The 25,706-nt window shown below is 48.2% G+C and overlaps 1 protein-coding gene across 2 annotated transcripts in view; it reads left to right on the top strand.

Annotated features, from left to right (window-relative positions):
* LOC138566775 (cytochrome P450 2A4-like) overlaps window positions 1-25,706 on the top strand; it is a 758,785-nt gene that overhangs the window by 191,098 nt on the left and 541,981 nt on the right. For both annotated transcript variants that reach the window (XM_069644423.1, XM_069644424.1), the window contains exon 3: window positions 23,860-24,006. In XM_069644423.1, the coding sequence (XP_069500524.1) occupies window positions 23,860-24,006 (147 nt within the window). The remainder of the gene's footprint in view (window positions 1-23,859; window positions 24,007-25,706) is intronic.

The raw sequence follows: 25,706 nt of genomic DNA, 5'->3' as shown, positions 1-25,706 counted from the left end.
CAAAGGAATCTCATGGGCTAAATGTAGGAACTGGTGTCTTGTTCCTAGAGGCACTACACGTCTTCTGTATTCCCCTGGGATAGACTCACTGTAGAAGAGGCCATCTTCCCAATATATCCTATGATTCCCTGGCTCTTGCCTGTCCAGCTGGGAAGCTGCCTGTTGGCGAAGACCTTCAAGAGTAGGACACTCACTCTGGCCTCTGCTGAAGTCTGCCATACAGGGGCCACCTTCTGCCAGTAAAGACTGCAGATCAGGAATGGTCTTTAGGATCCAGATCTCCAACAGGGGTAAGGTCTTCTTCCAGCTCTGAATCTTCAGCAGCTGATTCAACCTTTCCTGGTTGTTCTTCACACTCAGCCTCAGCTGGTGGAGCAGTCACAGGTATGACTGTGGACAGTCCTCTATGGGATGTCCTTCTTGGTAGCAAGGAATGTTTTCTGGCTTTTTCCTTGAGACCTTGGGTTTCCTCTTTGGCTCATTCTTCTTTGAAATTGCAGTTAGTAGCTCCTGTGGGCTAAGTGTTATAGATTCTTCTGTAACATCCCCTGGAGATCCATTTAAGGTACTCTCTCTGGCCCTCCTTGTCTGCTCCTGTTCCCTGTTACTAGGAGGCCTGGGGGTGCTTGGTACAACTCCAAGAGTTGTTAAGTCATTCCCCAACAGGACTCTCCCAGGCACCTCACTTTGCACACTAACAGGTATCTTCACATTTATGTTGTTGCAATGGATGAGATCTAGTAGTCTAGGAAGCATTTGGATAGGGCCTCCAGCAAGCTTAGTGAGGCTTTTGGGTGCCTTAGCAACATCCCCAGCCTTGTAAAATGTTCATCCAGTACAGTAATTCTGGCCCCAATGTCTCAAATGGCAGGGGTCTCCTAACTATTTACAAGTACACTGTCCATGTAATATTCTTTTGTGTTATCTGGAATTAAATTATAGACATCTAAATTCTGCTGTTCCCACAGACCCAGGGACACTAAAGAAACACTGGCAGAGACTCCAATGGGGTCTTCAGCCAGTACGTGAAAGTTACCACTTGTCACATGTACTTCTTCCTATGGGGAGAAGGCTAAGGAAACAGGGTGGACCCCTTAAGGTTTACCTTTGCATCTGGGATCCCCTTTCACATGATCCGTAGACACACAAGCATAACATGTTCCAAATGTTTTGACAAAGGGGGGTCTCTGCTGACCTCCCTCTGGTGTGGCACCAGAGGTTTCACTAGCCTGATTTGGTTTCCCTTGTAAAAAACAAAGAGGTGGTGGCTGGAAGGTTTAGAATGAATCTTAACCACTGGCAATGCTCTAGGCAACCCTCCAGACCATCGTTCCTCGCCTGCCAAGCCATTAGAGAGGGGGAAAGACCATATGCAAATCAGGCTTGGCCCCACCCCAAAAGGGGCAGTCCAGCCCGAACTGCTAGGCCACATCCCTTCTGCACGGGACCACAAGCATCCCCAAACATGTTTCGCCCTTGTTGGGGCTCATCAGTGAGGAGTAGCTTGGGTCTCTAGGCCCAGCAGGCACGGGACCCACGTCTGGGCATACCCGTCCCACTCGGGGTGTCAAAGCAAAAAACAAAGAGGTGATGGCTGGAAGGTTTAGAATGAATATTAACCACTGGCAATGCTCTGGCTTGTGGCTTACCCTTCTTATGTTTGTGTCCCTCTTTTGGATTGGAGGTATTAGAATTCTCTTTGCCATCTTTCTTTTGTTTCTTCCCATCATCCTTCTTCTGAGTTGTCCCAGAATCCCTGTGAGTAGCCCTGTTGGCAACCCACAAGTCAGCAGCCTTTGCTAACTTCTTTGGATCAATTTCCTTAGAGTCAGCCAAGTGCTGTCTCAGCTCAGGAGAGCAGGCATCAAAAATAGATTCCAATGAAAATGGATGTCTCATTCCTTCAAAAGTGTTAACTCTGTAACCCTTTACCCAACCATCTAAGTTCTTCAAACATTCACACACCCAGGTAGCCCAAGGTGTGCCATACTGCTTTTTGAGGGTCCTAAACCTCTTAAGGTACTGGGAAGGAGTTTTCCCAAATCTAGCTATCAAAGCTAGCTTCACATTTTCATACTGCAATCTTTCAAGTTCCCCCACCTCCATTACAGCATCAGTTGCAACCTGGGGAAGGCTAGACAAAAGTCAAGGAATAAACCGATTCCCTGTGAAACCCTGAATCCCATAGTTATACTCAAAAGCAGCCAACCAATTCTCAATATCAAGTCTCACCTTATACATACTCACAGCTTCTTTAGGCATGCAAGGTCTCTTAAGACTGGAAGACCTAGAAGACTCTGGGATACAACCATTTTCAAGAGACAATTTCTTCATTTCAAGAGCATGAGGCATTTCCATTTCTCTGAGTCTGATTTCTTGATGTTTACTTTCAGTTTTCATTTGGATTCTTTTCAACTCTAACGCAAGTCTCATTTTTTCAAGAGATACATTTTCTGGACTCAGTACTGGACCTGGTAGGGTCCCTGTGGCTACAGGTTGAGGGCCTAAAGCAGGTAGATGGGCAGTGGGGCTCACATCCTGAGACTCCTCTGGCTCTTCTAGCTCATCAATAACATTAGAGTTGGACTCTGAATCATTATCATCCTCATCAACACTATCCACGTTTGCTGAGGTGGAAGGGTTGATAGCTCTACCTCCCAGTCTTTGATGATTCAACAGTTTCTCAAACAATTCATTTTTCTTGCCTTTAATAGAGAGATACCTGACTTTACACATATCTTTCAGTTGATCTGCTGTAAGAATGATCAGGGCTTCCTGTTTGAAGTTATCCATATTTGGCATTATAAAACAATTGCTTTTCTAGTGGTGCTTAGCCTTGTGAAAGTTATTTGAACAAAAGTAAGAGTAGCACTCTCAATGTAACAACTATACTTTATCCTCACTGTTGTACACCAGTGTTAGGCAAAATTGCATGCAGTATCCTCTGGGACCACCACATACTATTAAGACTACACATGCTAGTCAAACCAACCTTTGGTATAAGTCTGTACCACAGAGTTCTTGGCAGCAGCTCAGCAGCCAGGCTTATCTCAAGAGTGAATGTGAGCAGTACAAGTGGTTACACAGAGGTCTTTCAATCACAGTGGCTCAAGTAGACACTTACACTCAAGGTTTCTTGCTAAAACACTTATTAATTTATTACACAATCATTTAGAAAACATTTCATTAGAAGGAGACAACTTAATATTATAAACCAATACACTTCAATACAAAACGCTCAGATTTTGAGACAGTTTGAGCTCCCCTGAAGTAGGAGCAACATAGCAGTTCAGTTACTTAGAAGTGGGCAAAAGGGAAAAGTTAAGTAGAATAGATCACATATACTTGTTAGACAGTGCAAATAGTTTCAGTTCACCAGAAGAGTTGAATCCAAGTCAATAGGCTTGGGCCAAAGTGAATGGGCTAGGGTTCTGGATAGGAAAGGGCAGTTCTGGTATCCAACAGTAAAGTCTTTGCAAAAGTTCTCAGAAGTAGTTTAGGCGAAAGAGAATCTTGTGTTGGGTCACAAGTTGATTAGGCCTGCAAGTTGGGAAAGTTTCACGAACTTTCACTGCCAGAGTGGCGTTCTCTCAATTGGGTTGGCGCATTACCTTAGTATGAAGAAACAGATGCAGCTGAAGTTGTTGGTCCGTGGCAGTTCCTTCAGATCTCACTGTTCCTGAGCCTCAGTCATGGAGACAAGAGGGAGGACATCGGGGGACTCCTGCACTGCATGGGATCATCAAAAAAGCAAACAAGATGGAGTCACTTCAGTTCCAGTAGCTGTAGATTCAAGCACACATGCTGGTGTCCCTCTTCCTGTTTAATCCTAACCAGCCATGAGAATGGTATCCAGGTGGCTTACGAGTTGGTTGGTCCCACCAACTCAAAGGGAAAAGTCGTTCATGAAGTAGATTCTGTGTCGAGATGAACTTGGAAATTCGGACGTGCAGCAGGGCGTCACCGGGCAAACCAACAGTCCAGGAGTTGCAGCAGCCGTCCTCTTGCAGCCCTTCTTCGGTTCTTTTGCTCCAGTGGTCGACTCTGCTTTCCAGTCCAAGAGACTCGCCTTTTAAACAGTTGTTTCCGTTTCATTCCAGCATAGCTGTCACTCACCCAGCAGGGTGGCTGTCCTTGCCAGTCAGTCAGCCAGCCAATCATGACAGAGTGCATTTGGGTCTCCTAGAAGACTAAGCACAGGGAGTTTCGGGCACCTCTCTCACTTCCTGCCCACCCCAGACACTAAGACGCCAGAGGCAGTCTTCACTCCTTAAGCCCGGTAAAGGCTCACGAACAAAGGGACCAAACCTGGTTTGGTGCGCAGAGACAAACACTAGAAGGACCTTTCCAAAAAGAAACTGCGAAAAAAGAAGACCGGGACCTGTTTAAACAAAGGGGTTTAAGGCACCATCTTGAAAAACATAGCTCCCGTGATTTTTAGCTAACAGTGTTCGTGTTCAGGAAAAATCATGGTAGTTTGTTGTAAAACCACTCCCTCAGCCTTTTCAATAGGAAAGGGTAGCATTTGACTGCTACATGAGTATTTAACCAAAGGGGATAATATTTAACCCCTCCAGCACTCCATTGTAAGATGGTGTGTGCTGGGTCTATGAATTTCAAAAGACTAGTAAAGTAAATTTCACTTTACATTCTCTGGGAAACAGTAGTTTATCCCAGAGAAGATATTTTAACCTTTGGGAAGTCTAAAAAACATACCTCTGTCACTGCACTGAAGGTGCTGTGTAACACACATGAAAAGATGATGCCTATGGAGTTACTTAAAACCCCATATTCAAAGAACACAAGTGTAAAACACACATCAAAACACAGGAAAGAGTGGGAAAAAAGGCTCACACTATTTCCAGGTAAAAAAATAAATCGAGTCCTCAAAACCCAGCAAAGTTGCTGGAGGTCTCTAAGGTGAAAGGAATTAGCACATTTATGAGAATTCTCCCTAACACTGATCATCACTGACATGGTCAGCTACTACCAAAACACCATAGCCAAGGCCAACAATGAAAGAGGAGCCCTATTCAAAGCCATCAAGCACTGCACCAATTCTGTGCCCAACCCACCGTACCACACTACATTGAGAAATCTACTGCCATCAACTCTTTCTTCATCAATAAGATCAACATGATCCGCTAGCACACAGACAACAATGCTAGAAATTGACAGTGCACTACATATCCCGACTCGCAAAACAACTTTTGACCAACAACACAGACATCCAGACCTGGCCCTCTGCTATGCACCTCGAGGGCTTCACATCCCAGCTGGACACCTGCGCCAAGTCCCTTGGGTTTGACAATGACAGACACTTCTCCTTCAATCCGCGCATAGCAAGGAAGACACAAACAGCTTGGTACCAACATTCTCTAATGTCAAAAACCAAGCTCTTCATCCCAGAAAACAACTTCAGATCTTCTGTCCAAGACTTGTGTCTCTCCCACATGGATGGTGGCAATTCCCTTTTGGATGGCCTTCCCGAGACTAACCTAGCTCCCCTAAGATGTGTTCTGCATGCTGCAGCACAAATCATCAAAAGACTTTTTTGCGCTAAACTTTGTTGCAAATGATTAACATTTCCAGTTAATGCTGGTACCTCAGATATCACATTTGGGTCCTGGGCAGTATTAATCGGTGTAACTGCAATCTCGCTGTCGCAAAGTTGCGTGCAAACATCTATTCATGTTGATTTTAAATCAAGCATACTTGTCTGTACACGTATGGCGGGTATAGAGCTAATTAACCAGTCTTGACCAGAAGTTAAACAGGGATTTATAATTTCCACCATCAGTGGCACAGAAGGGTGATTGGGCATTGTACCTGAGCTCGGGATGATAGCTCAGGGGCAACGTACTCGCCTTGGAAGCAAGACGACACAGAGCAACACAGGTTCGATCCCCTGGTCCGCGCTTAGAAACCTCTGAGTATTAAGCGCGTGATAAATATCATATCATAACAAAAAGCAGGATGCAGTGCACACGTCTCAGCATTCTCCTCGCTCTCCAAGCAAAGTTAATCAGAAATGCTTGGCAAAGGTAAAAGTCTGGGCATCACAGATATCATGTCACTAGAAAAGGTAGCTGCAGCCATGGCAGGATTCGTCAGATCTCTATGGTCTCCCTGAAGTAATTGCTGTGCTTGACTCTGAGTCCGCTCTAAGCAGCCAGCTGGTAGGGGCTCCATCATCTACCCCTTCAGCTAACACTCAACCAACACTCCGCGTCGAGAGAGGCGAGTGTGAATGGGGATTCTCTGCCTCCTCAAAGCACACACTGGAAACAGACTTGAGGTGAGTACCAACAGCAGAGTAGCAGGGTCACAGTAGCACCAACACTCCATGACCCTCTGTCCTGGGAGAGGCGAGTGTGAGTGGGGAAGACCCGCCTCCTCAAAGCAGACACTGGGAACAGACTCCAGGTGAGTACCAACAGCAGAGTAGCAGGGTCACAGTAGAGTCAACACTCAGCCAACGCTCTGGTAATAATAATAATAATAATAATAATAATAATAATAATAATAATAATAATAATAATAATAATAATAATAATAATAATAGATAATGGCATAGCAATTAAAACGGACCTCATGATTTGTGGCTCCAAAACATTCAAACCTACAAACATTCCTTGCCTTGAAAAAATGGTAACTTGCCCCAACCTACAGCCACAATCAAGAATTTTAGATACCTCATGGATATCACCCTCAAACTAGAATCACAAGCTAAAATAGTTTTTCAGCTCACATCTACAAAGTGAAGCCATGCTTGACATTCCCATGCAGAACCATTGCAATTATAGCCCTGGTACTTTCCAGACTGGTTTACGTGAACAGCCTCAACTTAGACCCCCAACAATATGTACTTGACTGCCTTCACGCACATCAGCTAGATCAGGGCCATTTTAAGAAACCCTTGCCCCCCAACCAAACAACAGGAACTATGGGATCCAGAATATCTGGTGACGCCCCCTCATCGCTATCACAGCCCATACTTTAGTATGCTTCCCCGCAGTGATCAAAGTAAGCCTGGGTACTCTCTTCTAGTTCCCTTACCCTGTTCCCTCTGGCTGCAATCAGAAGAAACAAGTCACATTTGAAAGGCAACATAAGCAGTCCAGGATGAGGGTACTTGTGCTTTGGAATAGGGACAGTACCATTTTCTAACAGCAGCAGCCACAAGGAAGACATATACAGACTAATTCATAGAATTCAGCGCACAAGTGGCGCACGCAGCTGGCGCACAGTGTGCGCATGCGAATTTCTGCGCCAGCCACGTGCGCTAAAATCCATTTCCGCGCACAGCGTATTCATGGATTTTAGCTTCCAAAACCAGCCGTGGCGCAGAGTGGCACAGTGACCCTGCAGCAGCGCCAGTTACGCCCCAACCCCTCCCCGTGCACCATGCACAGTGCACAAATCCCGTACATGGTGCATAGGCCTCAAACCATGAAAACGCCTGTAAAATTCCCCGCGCACCCCTCTGAATACACGTACCCCGCTGCACGGGGAGTGTCACACGCGATTGGAGTGGGGTACGTGTATTCCTGGGGTGCGTGGGAAGTTTTACACGCGATAGGCCCTGTGCCAGTGGGGTACGTGTATTCCTGGGGTGCGCGTGAAGTTTCACACGCGAAATGCCCTGTGCGAGTGGGGTACGTGTATTCCTGGGGTGCGCGGGAAGTTTCATACGCGATTGGAGCAGGGTACGTGTATAACAGGGGTTCGCGGGAAGTTTCACACGCGAAATGCCCTGTGCAAGTGGGGTACGTGTATTCCTGGGGTGCGCGGGAAGTTTGACACGCTATAGGCCCTGTGCCAGTGGGGTACGTGTATTCCTGGGGTGCGCGTGAAGTTTCACACGCGAAATGCCCTGTGCGAGTGGGGTACGTGTATTCCTGGGGTGCGCAGGAAGTTTAATACGCGATTGGAGCGGGGTACGTGTATAACAGGGGTTCGCAGGAAGTTTCACACGCGAAATGCCCTGTGCGAGTGGGGTACGTGTATTCCTGGGGTGCGTGGGAAGTTTCACATGCGATAGGCACTGTGCCAGTGGGGTACATGTATTCCTGGGGTGCGCGTAAAGTTTCACACGTGATTGGAGCAGGGTACATGTATAACAGGGGTTCACGGGAAGTTTCACACGCGAAATGCCCTGTGCGAGTGGGGTACGTGTATTCCTGGGGTGTGCGGGAAGTTTCACACGTATTAGGCCCTGTGCCAGTGGGGTACGTGTATACCTAGGGTGCGCGTGAAGTTTCACACGCAAAATTCCCTGTGCAAGTGGGGTACGTGTATTCCTGGGGTGCGCGGGAAGTTTCACACGCTATTGGAGTGGGGTACGTGTATAACAGGGGTTCGCAGGAAATTTCACAGGCGAAATGCCCTATGTGAGTGGGGAACATGGAGTGCGTGGGAAGTTTCACACGGGATTGGAGCGGGGTACATGTATGACAGGGGTTCGCGGGAAGTTTCACACGCGAAATGCCCTGTGCGAGTGGGGTACGTGTATTCCTGGGGTGCGCGGGAAGTTTCACACGCGATTGGAGAGGGGAATGTATATAACAGGGATTCGCGGGAAGTTTCACACGCGAAATGCCCTGTGCGAGTGGGGTACATGTATTCCTGGGGTGCGTGGGAAGTTTCACACGCAATAGGCCCTGTGCCAGTGGGGTACGTGTATTCCTGGGGTGCGCGTGAAGTTCACACGCGAAATGCCCTGTGCGAGTGGGGTACGTGTATACCTGGGGTGCGCAGGACGTTTCACATGCGATTGGAGAGGGGAACGTATATACCAGGGGTTCGCGGAAAGTTTCACACGCGAAATGCCCTGTGCGAGTGGGGTACGTGTATTCCTGGGGTGCGCGGGAAGTTTCACACGCGATTTTGCTGTCAGAGCAGGATATGTGATTTTCGGGGGTTCGCAGGGAGTCCTACACGTTAATTGGCAGTGTGGGTCCTCCCAGGTTTTCCCTCTACACCCTCCATTGCCCCTGCAGGCAGCCCACACCACAGGGGACTACCCTGCACCCGTGGTCATGTCCCGCAGGCAGCCCATCCACCATGGGCATGCCCCCCAGCCAAGACACATGTCACCTTGCACTAGTGATCACCAATTCATGTTCCCCAGCACCCCCACCCCCCAGCAGTGAGGGGCACCTGCCAGCAGGCCCCCACACATGTCCCCCAGCACCCCCAACCCCCAGCAGTCAGGGGCACCTGCCAGCAGGCCCCCACTCATGTCCCACACATGTCCCACAGGACGCCCACCCCCCAGCAGTCAGGGGCACCTGCCAGCAGGCCCCCGCTCATGTCCTCCAGCACCTCCACCCCCCAGCAGTCAGGGGCACCTGCCAGCAGACTGCCACACATGTTCCCCAGCACCACCACCACCCAGCAGTCAGGGGCAACTACAAGCAGGCCCCCACTCATGTCCCCCAGCACCCCCACCCCCAGCAGTCAGGGGCACCTGCCAGCAGGCCCCCACTCATGTCCCCCAGCACCCACATCATGACGATCCTCAATCATGGGCCTCATGGCCACCCACACCACACCCCACGCCACCCCAGCCCAAAGACCCAAACAAGTATTGCATCCACCCACAGAGAAATGGCCATTACATGATACAACCCGAATGGCAAGTATGTACATGAACACATGTCCGTCACACACACACAATAGGTGCAAGTGAATGTGAAAACCCATATCATGACACACATGAAACCAATGAGAGAATACCACACATCGAAGTATGAAACAAAAATGTATTGAACACAACATGAATGTAATGAAAAAAAAAATCAATAATGGGAATAAGAAATAAAATGCAGCATGTCCGGAAAAAAATAAAAAGTATGAAATCAGAATCCAAAGAACTCCAAATGAAAATGTGTCCAAAGTCTCAGTCCAACAAAGCAAATCCAAGGGAAAAAAAAATATATGAAATCCACTACGCCATGGTGAAATTAAAATAAAAACGAGAAACATCCACTGTTCAACTATATACAAATCACCAATCCAGGGTCCGTGAGCCCAACAAATGAAATGGAACCTACAAAAAAGAGACCTAACTAATAATGAACTATATACAAAAATGTGGTGCATTGTCCAAGCAGCCCAAAATAAAAAAAACAGAAAGGAAACCTAACACTATCTAACTATTTACAATGGCAGCGGGCTAGTCTGACGGCTCACTTATTGATGTCCCGGGCCAGGGCATCATCGAACTCCAGCTCAATGTCCTGGAGGCGGTCCTCTTCCATGGCCCGAGGGTTCGCAGGGACGACGACATGTTCACCTCCAACTCCCTGCGAATTGCCTCGAGGCACTCGGCCCGCCTCAGGGCCCTCTGCATGGAGTTCTCTGCCCTGGCCATTGTGAGCCGTGCCTCTTCTGCCCGCTGCCGCTCCGCATCTATGGGCATGGCCCAACCGCTGCCACACGGAAGACACTTGAAATCCGGGGTCCTCCTGCGCTGAGGCTAATGCCTGCCCCTCCGATTTTGAAGGCCCCGAGCCATCATTGCTCCCACCATGTTGCTGCTGCTGTGCCTGTGCCTGTGCTTGCGCCTTGGCTCTTGCTGCCTGCACGTCCTCCTCCGGCTGGGGTGCAGTTGTCGTGTTGGCCACCCCTGCTGGTGGTCCGACTCCTGACTGTGGCAGGGATGTGTCCTCCACTAGCCTGGCCACTGGGTCAGGGGCAGCTCCACAGGGTACCCAGGTGACACATGGGTGGGAAGATGGCATGGAGGACGACTGGTGCGTAGGGGGTTCAAGTGAGGAGGGGGTCGCAAGACGGTCCAGCACACAGAGGATTCCAGCACCGGTGACCCATCCCAATAGGTAAACATGGTCAAAGAGGCATATGAGACGACGTGCAGTCTCTCCACGAAAAGACTGCAGGTCACCTCGCATACCCCATTGACGCAACGCTATCCCACTCAGAACAGGCTCAACACGGTCCCGGATAGCCACGTCCGCAGGGAGAGGAAGGCCAGTTGTCGTGCGCTCATCCCCTCCCTGAAAATGGGTCTGGACGTAGGCATCCCTGCTGGTGCCAGATGATGCAGTGACCGGATCAGGGACAGGATTACACACAGGCACCTCTGCGGCGGCCTGTGCTGCCTCCTGTCCATGCCCCTGCACCGCACCACTAGCGCCAGTGGAATCCGCACCTCCAGACCCCGTGTGTGTCCCTTCCACAGCCTCCTCCTCCACCAAACCCCCCACCAACCTGGATTACTCCATGCCATCTTCATCCATTGGACCCTGTGGGGTCTCAGCTGCCCCTTCTGCTGCTGAGGAGTCCATCTCTGACCTCTGCCTCTTGGACCTACCCTCGGCAGCTGTGGCCTGGGACGCGGCACCAGACTCCTCACTCCCCGACGAGATGACAATCTGGGAGGGGAGCCGGGCCTTGCATCTCCAGCTGGTGGTGCGATCCCTGCCGCTGTGCTCCACAGCACCCTCCCAGCCCTCTTCATCAGTTGACGCTGCAGACAAGGAGAGATAAAACACAGACATCAGGGCACTGTACAATGGACTGATACACACATGACAGTTGCACATGAGTGGCAGTATCAAACTTCAGACATGGCATCACACTCCACGACACACATGTCATTTCAACTCACACACATGAGCATTGCCACAGCAATATTGCACCAGGCAGCAACATCCATACACATTCAACAGCATGAACAGCCGAAGGTGAGCCTGACATCACATGAAACACAGGGAGTGCACTAGACACGCACACACGCCACCACACTTACATGCATGTCTACATCTCCTCCACCTGTCACAGTGATGTGATCGCCATACATGTCACATCTGGCATTCAGCCTTCTACATATCAGTGTCACGTGCATCCATGTTGCATCACAGTTGCACACTTGTCAAATACACACACATGCACATGTACACAGTGCAGATACATGCAGCAGGAACCACCATCCATGTGTGACACCACAACCATGCCAACGTACATACACAGAAATTCAAACATGTGTGCTACCACACCTGCATTTGCACAGCATGCTTAGCAACACATACACCATCGATGTGTCTCACACCTAAGAGGACTCACATGTGGCAGTCTCACGCCCCTGTTCATACACATCCCTACATGGCCCTACGAAAATACATGTGCAACCTGCACACTACTGGCACTCCACCACACACACAGCGTCCAATCAGTATGCATGTACACTTATCGCTCGACTCCAGACAGGTTTGCCTCTCAAGGACCTGGATGTGGAGCGCTGGGCATATGTGTTCCAGGACCCTCATCTGGTGGTCGGAAAGGTGGCCCCGGCGCCCCTTGGCATCCGCTGCCTTCAAGAGGCGCCGGGCCTTGTTGAGGGTCCTGGACCTGAAGTCCTCCCAGAGCTTCTTGACATGGTGTAAGTCGCGGACTGCCACCCCCTCCGCGTTGATGGCAGTCACGATATCCATCCAGATCCTGGTCCGTCCTTGATTGTCGGTGCGTGAACTTCCGATGAGAGCATCATACAGCCCCAGGACTTGCTCAACCAGGACACCAACTTCCCTGTCACTGAAGCTGGTGGCCCTCTGCCTCTCTGGCTGGGGGTTGCCAGTGGTGCCAGATGGTGGTGTGCCCGACATGGCAACCCCAGAGGCAGGAGTGGGTGGGCAACTGGGTCCTGGGGCTGGGCTGTGGAGTGATGGTTTCCCAGTCGGGAGTCTTCGGTTCCAGCAGGGGTGGTCACAGCAACTGCACCCCTGGCTGACGTGCAGGCAGCAAATAGCAGGGCACGTGGGCAGCAGGCAGTCAGGCAGCAGCAGATGGCAGGTGGGAGCGTGCCCGGGGCTCTGGGGGGCAGTAATTCGGCCTTCTGGGCAGGAGCGTGGTCTTCCGTGTGTTGTTGCATGCCCAGCTTGATACGGAGTGATTTGGCACGTGAACATTTTGCACGTCAGCGTGTAATTCGAGGAAAGGCCCTTCGCGTGTAAGCGCGTCAGCACACGTACGCGGTTTCATTAGACCAAAGGCCCTTAGCGTGTAAGCGCTTCTGTGATGTGACTCGCGTGGGCATTTCCCTCGTGACGTGGGCATAGTGGTTCAGCGCGCATGGAAAAAATGCACATCCCCGTGTGGATGCTTGTAATCCGAGGAAAGGGCATACGCGCGTAAGTGACGTGACGTGCGCGGGCGTTTCTATCAACACGGGTGCATGTTCATCGTACACGTCCAAAAACGTCCTAGTGTCAGCTTGTGTAATTGGAGCAAAGGGCCTTAGCGCGTACACGCGTAAATGACGCTGTACGTGTGGGCTGCTTTAAAAGGTACGTGTAGGACTCAATTCCCTTGTACGAGCGAGTGGGTGAATTCTGTACTTCTTGTCGGTTCACACGCGATTACTTCACAGCGTTTCAAGTTCGTACTCCCTGTTACCTCTGACAGCGTTCTTTATTTTTTTTGGGCCTGTTTCCTGAAACAGCGTTCACTTCTTCTTTTGTCCTGTCTCCTCAGACAGCATACAGTTCTTCTTTTGGTGGGGGTGTTGCCTACGCGCACACGTGTGTTTATTTCACGTTATTTTTCCAGACAGACAGTGAGTCGCGCACGCATTTACCAACTGTGCTTGCATCGTGTGTCGCGTACCCCTTCAGAGGTCATTGTAGGCTGCGTGTAACACGCGTATGCTTGTTTTTGTGTTTCTGGGTGCCACAGCGTAGTGCGGGTTCATTTTTCCACGCACGTGGTCTACGAGGGGTTGCATGCACGTTACTTTTTTATTTTGGGGTGCCTGTGCGTTGTGTGACCCGTCATCTTCCCCCAGGGGTCACAGACAGCCTTGCTAGAGCACTAGGGTACGAATTCCATCTAGTACCCTACCCCTTCCACCCCCAATTGCCCAGGACAATTATTTACTGCAACTCCCATACGCACAACAACATCAGTGCCATGGTTGGGAGGCGATCTAGCAGTAAGGGAGGCAAAGGTGGCTGACCTCCAAAAGGTGGGTGTGGTGGGTGCGGTAGGGGACGTGGCCAGGATTTGCAGGGTGCCCCTAGACCCCCATGTGTGGAGGACCAATCAGGGACACCCATGCCCCCCCATGGTTGAGGGAAACGTGCCTGACACCATCCCAGCTCAGCCCTTGGTGGACCAGCCCATTGTGGCCCTGAGCCGGCACAGGATGACTCCCAGGCTGACTTCCAGGTCAGCAAGTCTAAGCCACGTGTGTGGCGGTGCAAGTTGCTGTCACCAGGCCACGTGGATCTGGGGCAGCGATATTATCTGCTGCCCCAAGTAGGCAGGGTGGGGAGGCTGCAGGGGCAGCTGCAGCTCTATCCACCCCAGCTCTGAGTCTCCCAGCCGGGACAGTGTCGGTCCTGGTCCATCAAACTGACGTTGCCCCTGCCAACATCACACTTCAGCCAATGCCTGCACCAAGACCTATGGTCATTGTGCCTTCGCACACTCCCAGTACCCAGTCCACCTGCGCTTCTGCCCCTACTGACCAGAGCAGCGCAAGCCACTCAGGCTCATCTCCACCTTTGAAGAAGAGGAAGAAGGGTGCTCTGGCACTACAGGCTGAGACCCCAGACACGGCTACATAGTCCGGCACGTCAAAGAAGCCTAGCTTTAATGACCCCGAACTTGATGCACTTGTGAGCTATGTGTCGGCACATAGCCGCGAAATGTTGGTGACTGCAGGGTGCAAGACCACACCTGGTCAACGTAGGGCACACTGGCAGACCATTATGGACCGCATAAGTGCCCTTGGATTTGTGAGGCGCACAGCTGATGATTGCTACAAGCGGTGGAATGACCTGAAACGCAGAGCAAAGAACAAGCTGGCCTCAAATCATGCCGCTACTCTGGTGACTGGCGGTGGGTATCCACAAGAGGACAACAAACTCACTGAACATGAGTCTGTTGCTGGGACCTTTGTCACAGAGGAACAGATCCAAGGTGTGGGAGAACTACCTGATTACGACGCATTGTCCGGTGAGTGCCCATGCGTTTGTGTGTAATCCATGTGTATGTTGTTTGGGTGACGGGTTCTGATTGAGTGCCAGGTGAGGGTGTGTACTCCTAAGTGTTATAGGTCACTCATTTTCTTCCTCCCATACATTCACGTGCCTTGGATTTGGGTATGACTGTATCCCTTCTGCCCACAGTTGCCAATTACGCCCACATTAGTGCACTTTACCTTGAACTGTCATCTTTCAACTACATTGTTCAGAGTTTGTGAGTGTTCATTCAGGCTGATTGTTTCCACTCTCCCATTTTTACTACGCATTATTCTGCCCTATTGCAACATATGTGATATGCTTCGGTCATTGTTTACAGCCCACACTCGGCCACTACTTTTACCTGGTTATGTTATTGATTACACCATTCAGGCCGAATGAGTATTGGGCTGCAGAAATTTTTTATTAGGGCCTGATTGCATGTGGAAGATGACAGATGTTTCCTGTAATGTTAAAGTGACCAACCATTGATCAGCCCACAATGACTGTGTTATTGGACACTGGATGTGTTTCAGTGTGTGGCACATGCATATTTTGCAACCCTATTCAGCATCAATCTTCGCACGCATCATATCGATGTGACATGCATGTGTGGCAGTACTCATTCACTGACATATTGCTGTAGTTTTGTAATTTACCGTGGCTATGCTACATGACATCTGTGTGGTGGCATGTGTCATGTATGTGTATTGGACATGACACTCACAGGCTGATGTGTGATGCCAGTGCTACCCAACATGCTGAAAATGTGTTGCATATCCATCTTGCTCTCCCCAGTGTCTGCCTTTTTGACTCCACTTCCAACTCTTTGACAGTGCATGCATGGCAGGGTTATAGTCATGTGGGACATGTGTAATTCATGTACTGGATCTCTGGCTTATCACGGCCTATGTGTGTGCTATGGTGCTCATGCCTGTTTCCATGTGTTGTCTTTCATGTTTTTGCAGGTTATGACGCACTTGGTGCTGTTGAGGTTGAGGAGATGGTGCAGACCCAGGAGGAATCTCAGGCACGACCAGGCATCAGTGGGGGACGTGGTGTGGTGGTGGGTGAAAACCCAATGTTACTGTAGACCATACTGTCCAGGGGTGCCTCTGGGTGCACCTCCCCAGACCTCTATTCAGGTGCTGAGTCGGATGATGAGACTTATGTGCCGTCGCAGGTAAGTGTTTCTTGCAGGGGTTCTGTTCTGTCCAACCTATCTGGACCAGGGGTAGAACCTTCTATGGGGATGTCAGTGTTGGTAGGTCTGCCTTTGGTGGTTACAGATGTAGGGCCACAGCATCTGATCCTGTTCCTGGGCCAGCAGATTAGAGGGGGAATGCAGTCCTGTAGCCTCATGGAGTGCCAGAACAGCAAGGTGCAGATCGCCTTGCCCCAAACAGGTGTGGTGACCGTCGACGCGGTGGCCGTGCCCCACCAGGCAATACTGTATGGGAAAACTCCATGTACAGTATGGCAACCCAACAAGCGGCATCAGTAGAAATGATGGCTCAGGCAATGGAGAGGGTGGCCACTTTCCATTATCCCCCCTGAAAGGCAGATTGAGCAACAACAGCAGGCAACAGACTCCATTTGCCAATCACACAGGGAAGACATGTTGGCGTCCCACAGGGACAGACGGACGGCACTGGAGACTCTGCGCAAATCCATATCAATAGAGTCCCAGGCCACAGGGAACCCCTAAGGGTAGAACTACATAACCTCAGGCAGACTCTGGTTGCACTTGAGGCTTCCAGTAATTTACGGGCAGAACAGCAGCTGGAGCAGCTCACACGTTCGCTCTCAGCTGAGCTGCATGCAACACGTCAGGAGATTTGGGCATCACGCGAGGCCATGCGTGCAGAAATGCAGGCAACCTGTGATGTGCTGCATGTGGATCTCCACACTTTAATCCTCCAGAATCAGACCTTTCAGACCCACATGCTTGCTGCCATGGAGGACCATACCAGTGCTTTGCGTGGGGTGCCTCCCATAGTGCCACCGCCTCCTGATGCAGCAGCAGAGGATGAGCAGAGCGACAGCAGTTCTCCCACAATGGCATAGCCGTGCAGGCCATGAGCCCAAGGAGGTATTTTTTTTTTCACAACATACACGCAGGTGGGTGTTGGTGTGCACCCTGTCCTCGAACCTCCTGGGTGGCCTCCCCCACCCCCCCACCCCCCTTGCCCCCCACATGGCCATTTTTTTTTTTTTTTTTAAAGTGTGTTGCCTTGTGTGGTCCCTCTGGGCATCCACTGTATTCCGGCTGGGCACATGCAGGGTTGTCCTGAGTTTTGGTTTGATGCTTGGGTTTGTGAGACACACACCCCTCCTGCTTCCCGTTTCCATGGGCTTGCAAAGGGTGTGACCAAGTGACAGTGAATTACACAGTGACATTGGGCTCCCATGAGCTGTGTGGGCAGTCTGTAGTCAATACTGTGTAGACATCCCTAGTGGATATTGTTGTTGTATTGTACACTGCATGGTGTATTGATATGTGCTTGTGCATCCATGTCTTCCTCCTAATCTGCAGGTTCCTTCCTAATGTCTTCACAAGGCCGTCTACTTTGCAGATGCAGTTCATGTTGTATGCAGTACACTGAGACATTTGCGTGGCAGCAACACTCTACAGTTGTAAGGGGTCGATGTGCTGGTGTATTCAGGTTGTAAGACTACCACTACTTGAACTTAGTACTGTCATGTTTTTGCATTTTTCCATGGTGTGTTGCAGCATTGTGTTGGTGGTAAGTATTTGGTAATGTGTGCTGTTAGTTATATATATGGGAGCATATTGTGTGTGGGCAGTTTCCAATAGGGACAATGTACTTTGTGACACTTGTCAGGTCTTGTGCATTGCTTTTTCTGCTTTCACATTGCATGACATGCCATGGTGTGTTTGGTGGTGGAGCTGGGGAGGGGTTGGGTGACATGGCGCTGTTCTCATGTTGTATTTAGCAAGGGGTAATGAATTTAGCAGCATAGATGTATTTCTTTTGATGACACAGCATTGGTGGTGTTTGGGTAGGTAGGTATGCACACAATGTAACACTTCTAGGTGACCAATCTCAGGCTGGTATGGTTGTAACAGTTGAGTGTCCCTTATGTCATCATCATTGATTGTCAACTGGTATGTGCCAGGGCAGTGTGCACTCCACAGGGGTGTGATTTCTATGTGAAGTAATTAGCACCAGCTGCGTACGGGCTGCCTCACCACGTGCCCTTTCCCCTCCCATGCACAGCGGGCATGGATGTGGTTGGGGATGTGGGGGCACCACCATGTCCACGGCCAGGCCCCGGCGTGTTGCAACGTTGTGCAGGACACATGCTGCCACTATGATCCTGCACACTACTGGGGGAGCGTATAACAGCTGCCCGCCAGAACGGTCAAGGGAGTGAAAGCATGACTTGAGCACTCTGAATGTGCGCTCCACTATGCCCCGGGTTGCATATGGGCTGTGTTATATCTTACCTCGGGTGGCGTGGTGGGGTTCCGATTTGGTGTCATCATGTGGGTGCTCAGAGGGTAGGCACTGTCCCCTGGGGAGGTGGTGATGGGTATCATTAGTGGGGTTGTGGCATTACTCAATATCTGACATGCATGCATGCGCAGTGGCATTTATACTCACCAAGTAGCCATGTATCGCCATGCCGCCCAGCTTCTAGGTCCCGGTTTAGGGTTGACATTCTGTAAATGAAAATGTCGTGGGTGGACCCTGGATAGTTGGCATATACTGAGGTGATGATTCCCTTGGCATCACATACTACCTGCAAGTTGATGGAATGCCAGTGCTTGTGGTTTCTATAGATGTGCTCAGATGCCCTGGGTGGACGTAGAGCCACATGGGTGCAATCAATGGCACCTAGCACTTTGGGGAATTGTGCCACCCCATAGAAATCCTGGATGGCAGGCTGCCTTTCTGCAGGTGTTCTGGGCAGGTATATGTGCCTGCAGACTGATGGGCGTGCAGTCATGATGGCCAACACCTGGTGTAGGCAGCGTGACTGCGTGGTCTGTGACACCCCCCCACTATAGCACTTGTCCGCTGAAATGATCCATTGGACAAGAAGTGCAGTACATTGAGTACCTTCTCCAGGGGGCTGAGTGCTTGCGAGCACAGGGTGGGTGATGTGAGGTCATCCTCCCACTCACTCACCAGGTCGAGTATTATGTGAGGTGGAAACCTGTACCTCCCATACACCTGGTCATCAGGCATCCCAAAAAGGCTGGTTCTGGATGTAAACATTCTGGGCCTGACTATCCTCCTCCTCCCTTTGCGGTATCCCACGACCACTTCTGCTAGGAATGGTATATTCATCTTGGCGTCTGAGCTCGTTTGTTGTTTGCATGCACTTTTATGCTGCGCGGGTCCAAGTACGCCTGCTTCCTGCTGGTGTACGTGTTTCCGGATTAGCGCGTCTTCTTTGGCGCATGCATTAGCCCCGTTCGATTCCATGAATACGTATTGTAGACGCGCGTGTGGGCGTTCTGCGCATTTGCCTCCTGTACTTCCCCTGTGACGCCCACATTTTCACACGTTGTCCCCATTCCGCGTGTTACGCCCCCTGTTCCGCCTACTTTTGTTGTGTTCGCTGCGCTATGTGCGCTTTCACGGTGCGCTTAGCGCATGCTGTTTGGAGACGTGTGAGCCAGCGTGCACCACGCAGAATTTTAGCGCACATCCAGGGATTTACACGTGCACAGACTTCCATGAATCGCTGTGCGCAGGTTTTGCTGCGATGTTCGCACTTGCACTGCGATTCGCACGCTTTTGCACGCTTGTGCTGAAAATGTCAGCGCACATTAATTCCATGAATCGGCCTCTTAGGCTTTAGTATGCATAACACAAATCACTAGCTATATGAAAAAGGTTTTGCATAACCAGAATAGACGGATGACTCGAATTAGCAGCTTCACGGAATATAAGTGTTCAAGCATGGATACAGTCGACCAATTGAAGGCAAATAGTGAAGGCACACGCCTCATACCATAGATAGTGGACGCAGATTGGAAGCTACCAGGAAGGTGCATATTTCCGGACATAGACTGAGATAAGTGAGGGAAATGTTTTTCAAGTGGTGTGGCCATTAGTGAGCAAAGATCCATATGTCTGTGGTGGGCAATATATCGATGGACACTATTATTATATACGAAGCAACAAGCCAACCGTTGAAATCATGAATGAATATTTTTTTGAAAAGCATACCCTGAGAATGAAACCACCCCAAAGGGATGACAATTTTAATATGTTTAGGAAGTGACAATTTTGGCATTTTAAGCAATGTGAGGTTAAATGAATTACCCAGGATCACAATCATTGGCACAATGGTGAAGCTAGCCTCTGCATGTTCTCTACTTTATCATGTTGCTTTCTTGTGCGTCTGATTTGCAAGGTGTAATTATTTGCAAATATTTGACATTCATGAAATAAAATAATCCCACTTTGTAGAATTTGCTTGGAAAGTATGCAATTCACATAACCCAACATTAATGTTTTTAAACACAACACATTATAGGAGTATGTTATGCATATTAGGACTTATTCTAGCTTAATTCTCACCATCTCCCAAGGAAAGTATACAAGTACCAGGATACTAATTGATATGATCTTAAAACATCTAATCTGTTTTTTTTTTTGTATTTTAAACTCTCACAATACAGAGACTTGCGGTATGTTGGTTATGATGTGTAGAAGAACCTTTGCAATTGTACTAAAAGCTAGTCATTTTTTGGGTTAATAAGAGGACATGAAAATATGCTTGCCAGAGGCCTGTAACATTTAGTCAGAACCCTTCTGTCTAGGAACGCTGCTACTAAAATCACATTTATAAAAAGAAAGATCAAGCAATGGCCTTGAGAATAGCACCAGAAAGTGAGATGGCAATCATGTTCATGGAAGAAAGAACAGTACTTTACAGTGAGAGAATGATCACAGCATTGTCTGCTGGCAGCGCAAGGATGTGAGCCTGGCCACCGGGCTTCCACAGTCTCCAAATGTGGCTATCTAATCTCCTCTCCGACTAACACTTTATGCTCATCATTGTGAGTGGCTGCCCAGGTTTTACAACCCACATCTGGAGGAATCAATTTCTGCACCTTCACCGTACTGATGCTATGTAACATTTTATAGCTAGCAGTATCTGGAGCAGGTATGCTGTTTTGCCTATTGTAGGACAATAGGTGTTGCTATCAACAAATTATACATATACGTGAAGGTTTGTCAACTTCAGACATAGGATAGGCAGAGGAGGCCATGTTGGAATTTGATTTTGTGATCTGGCATACAAACACACATCTCTGTACCCAGTGGTTAATGCACAGAGCTACTTTCTAAAGTATTACACACTTACAATTTATGAATATGTAGTTCAGTTTCGGTTACTGCACATGATCAATATATTGCTCACAGAAAGGCGAGAATGCTAAATTGTGCCTTATTGACAATACAAACTATTCATACCAGAGACAGAATTACAGGATTAATTGATCAGAGTAGGATGTTCTTGTCAATAGTAAGGCAGTAGGTTTAGCGCATAAGCAGTGCTCCAAAACATATTTAGATATTTGTTCTGTTTTGTGAACCATGAGAACTGTCTTCTTTGAATCAGGCTTTCATGTGGGCCCTCCCTCCTAAGGGCGGGGCACGGGCACCTGCCCCTTTCTCCAGCTCATAAAGAAGTCACTGAGCTGAACCCACATTAGCCTAAAAAATTTGGAAAACATCAACCCTGCTCTGCAAACAATCCACTGGCTCCCCATCAAATGTATAATCCAACTGAAAACGCTATGTATAATCCACTGCATCTTCCATTGCAGGTGGCCAGAAATCACAAAGAATACATGTATCTAATGACAGCCAGTAAGGATGCCTCAATTTAATGATCAAGGTCATGATGTTCTTTAACACATCTAAAAGTTGGAATGGCTTTGCTTTCTTCATTTTCACGTCAGTTATATTCAGTAAAATTTGATTTATTTCTTTATTTCAATATTTTTCTTTTTTCGACTGTCATTTTTACAGTGTACCCTTTGGAGGGTGCCATCTGTTTCTCTTAGCCATCCTGTCTAACCATACTTCTATTATTTCTCTCCAAAAGTCCTCACTTAAAATGCTTCAGGGTCCATTATTTAAACAGAAACATCTAGGTAGATCCTCTTTCTCTGTTCTGCCCACCCGCTCCCAGTTCTGCGTCCTTGCCCCTACCGTTTACCAATTATTTCAGAAAACAATGTAAAGATTGGCTCTTTCCTGTACAGTTCCTTGCTCTTCTTGTGGGTTCTGGGCTAGTACAGCACAGCTGCAAATGCACTGTATCCAAACTTGATAAAGAAAAGCGAAATAGACACATTGTACCAACTGTAGTAGCTTCTGTGGTGGTCGAGTCAATACATCTAGTGACTCTTGATGTAGCAAATGGTTACAACTCACTAAGGATTACTGATTACCTAGGGTTGCAATAATGCTGGGCAGAGGTTATCGATTGCAAATAGATCTTCTCGGGCCTGCAAAAGGGGCATTTCAGGTTTCCTGGGCCTTTGCTAATGATTAGGAAGGTTTGAAGATTGAAGTGAGGATTTCATGGAGATTATCCAGGAATTACTAAACAAAGGGTAATTTAGAGAATTTCTGGGGATTCATTTCGAAGGATGACAAACAGATTATTTTGAGCATGTATTGTATTATATAGAGATTAGTGGACGTAGCTAAAAAAGGGTTAAAGATTACATATGGAATGGTTGAAGGTTGTTAAACAAGGATTGGCAAGTGAAGTGCAAAGGTAAAATATATACAGACTTCAACTTAATGCAGAGGGGATGTCTGCATTTTTTTGTGTACTGTTTTGTTCTTGGTAAAGACGATTCCTTTTTGTAAATGGTGTCTAACTAAATGTATTGGTGTAAAATCTGCTGAACATTAATAAAAAATGGGTGGCGGTGCAGAGGGAGTGTCATAAAAATAAGAAAGTCCAACAGCCACTGCTTTGATTCATCACCATTATATGAGATTGTGTTGTTATGGTACAAATGCTTACTTGTTTCAATAAATAGTGCATCCTCTATTAGTACCCAGCGGGGGTGTGGCCTTGTCCTCCCATCCAAAGGGGAGGCTCGCAGTGGGGGCATTACCATACAGTAATCCCGCTGCTCCGAACGTCCTCAGGGCTGGATGCCACCATCTCCTTGCCGGGTACCACAGGTAAGTGCTCCCCCACCTCTACCACCAACTTCCCACAGATTTCTCTCCTTCCCGCTCCACTTACCTACACCTTTCTCGTCTCGCGCCTTCCCGGTTTGACCCGCTCCCAATCCGTGACATGCCGCCATGGACAGGAAGAAGGGACCACATCTCATCCAATCCATGGTGGCCATATTTATTTTTCTTTTCTTTTTTTCAGTTGTAAAACACAAACCTGATAAAAGTCACTATTAGTACCTGGGTCAAACGAGCCTGGGTACTAATAGCAATTAGCCCCTCACTGGTCGGGCGGGGGTGTTATCGCTTAATTAAGTTTACTCGCATTATTTTAAGTGAAATCCAGAGGCTGTATGGGGACAGTGGGTTCTAGAAGCTGGTAGGGCCCAATAGTAGGAGCAACCTGGGAATTCTCCCTGCAGTCCTTTGTTAAGGTCAAGAGGTCCCAGGATCTCTCGTATAGTGTAGCAGTATTTATTAGAAAGGATGATACCACCAACTGAATGTAGGGGATTTATCTGGCATGCACATACTTTTTTTGTTTCTACCACTTCATGCATTTTACGAAGTTAACATGTGATAATCCTCAAAGGAAACCATCAAACAGATATCACTGCAAATCAGCCCTGTTCCAAGATGTGAATTGCCTATCATTGTCCATCTCCATTGTGTTTCAGGTTTTTCTGCCAATGGGGAGAGATATAAACAGATGCGCCGATTCTCCCTCACGACTCTGAGGGATTTCGGGATGGGAAAAAGGAGCATAGAGGAGAGGATTCAGGAAGAGGCGAAGTTCCTTGTGGAAGAGCTCAGAAAAACAAAAGGTTTGATGTTGTATTTGACGTTTGCTAAAATTGCAATCAAGGGAAAACAAATGATTTTTATCCAGGTCGAAAATGGTATAAGGTCTTGAAACTATTTTAATGCACCAAAGCGTTGATTGTAGATTACTTTGAAAAACATCTATTTCAATCTGAGTAGTTAGTCCAGGGTACATTCTCATTTAGGAAATGCTCTCTAGATGCTACAGAAGATCAATATCTCTTCTTTGAAAGGAGGAGTATGCTTTCAATCCTATTGCCATCGTTTAATCCATGCATGGTTAAAAGCAAAACTGTAGATTTTAGATTAAAAAAAACAATTTTTGTGGGATTTGGCAGAGCAGCACTGGAGCAGCTAGCTGCCAAACTCATTGTGTGTCAAGTATCATTGCCCGCACTTCCAGCACACTAGACTGTTTCACTCACACTATCACTGCTGATGGAAAACTGCCTCTGAGATGCCAATATCGGTTGGGCTTTACTTGAGTCCAGTAAGGAAGGGCCTGGCAGTAAAGCATGAGGATGTTGGACATAACCCTACTGCCCATCACTGACTCTCCTGTTCTCACTTTTTATCAAATTATATTGTAATGCACTCACCTGGTTGAAAACTTTCATCACAGTGTCCTGCCATTTCATTTTGTTTGTTTCGCTCACTGGCATTTATAGATACTTCCCTTGTCCTTACTTTGCTTGAGCTGCATGAGATATGTTATGTCCACCACCCAAGATATAGATGCCATTCTGCTTGTAGCCCAACCTAGACTCTGAGGTGATTTACCTTGGGACATTTGATATGTGAATTCTGAGGCTAAAGAAGGGCTACCAAACATAGTTACTGAATCATGGCTACCCACGTTAACGTGTGTGCATGAAGAAAGAGCAAACAGACAGATCTATGAGAGGTCGGTAGACGGCGCAGCTTGGTGTTTCTCAAAAAAAAGGTTAAAAGAACACACAGGATCGTGCAGACCTGAATGCATGACCACTAGAGGTAGAGATTTGAGAGAGATTGGGCACAGGTGCGAGAAACAGAGATAATAGGTTCATACATGTCAGCAAAAGAACCTGTGAAGTAAAATGAAGAGTGGCAACGGAGGCAAGGAGGCAAGATGGGACAAGCCAAAGAGAGACAATTCAAAGGCATGCATGTCAGCCATACATTAGTCCTGAGTGTGAGAGAGATTCAGCATTTAGTGTGCGTATGTACATAGTAGTTTTTGAATTTAGACGTTTGAAGGGGCGGGAGCGGGGGACTTGTAGTGTCTTTGGATTTATTGATGCTATTCACATAAAAAGCTCTTAAACGTACGTGGTTCCTATTTTGGTTCTACCTATCTATTCCTCACCCTAAGCTTCCAGGGTATGTGTTTTATTTGTCCAAGCTTTCTTGCTCCATTCTGAGCTAAGCTACCCTCCTGTGATTAGAGTGAAGAGGGAAAACATTTTAAGAGTTGTTTTCCATGATAGGTGAGCTTGACTGGTACTCTACCAAACTAAGAATTTGTAAAATATCACAACATTGGCTGTTTCAGCGTAGATGGTATTTGGCCAATACACTACCTTAAGTCTTTATCATGATATGGACATGTAAGGAGGCAATGTGGGTCAGTTGTGTGGAGAATCGACAAAACATCTCATGAATAAAAAGCTGGCTGAGCAACAAGCCTCTCCATTGAGGCCCCTATCGCCTGTCTTTCAAG

The sequence above is a fragment of the Ambystoma mexicanum genome, chromosome 2p (assembly GCF_040938575.1).
Source record: "Ambystoma mexicanum isolate Mex_15411 chromosome 2p, UKY_AmexF1_1, whole genome shotgun sequence".
In the NCBI taxonomy this organism is placed as follows: domain Eukaryota; kingdom Metazoa; phylum Chordata; class Amphibia; order Caudata; family Ambystomatidae; genus Ambystoma; species Ambystoma mexicanum.
Note: the sequence above shows the minus strand (reverse complement) of the source record. Positions and strands in the feature narration are given on the sequence as shown.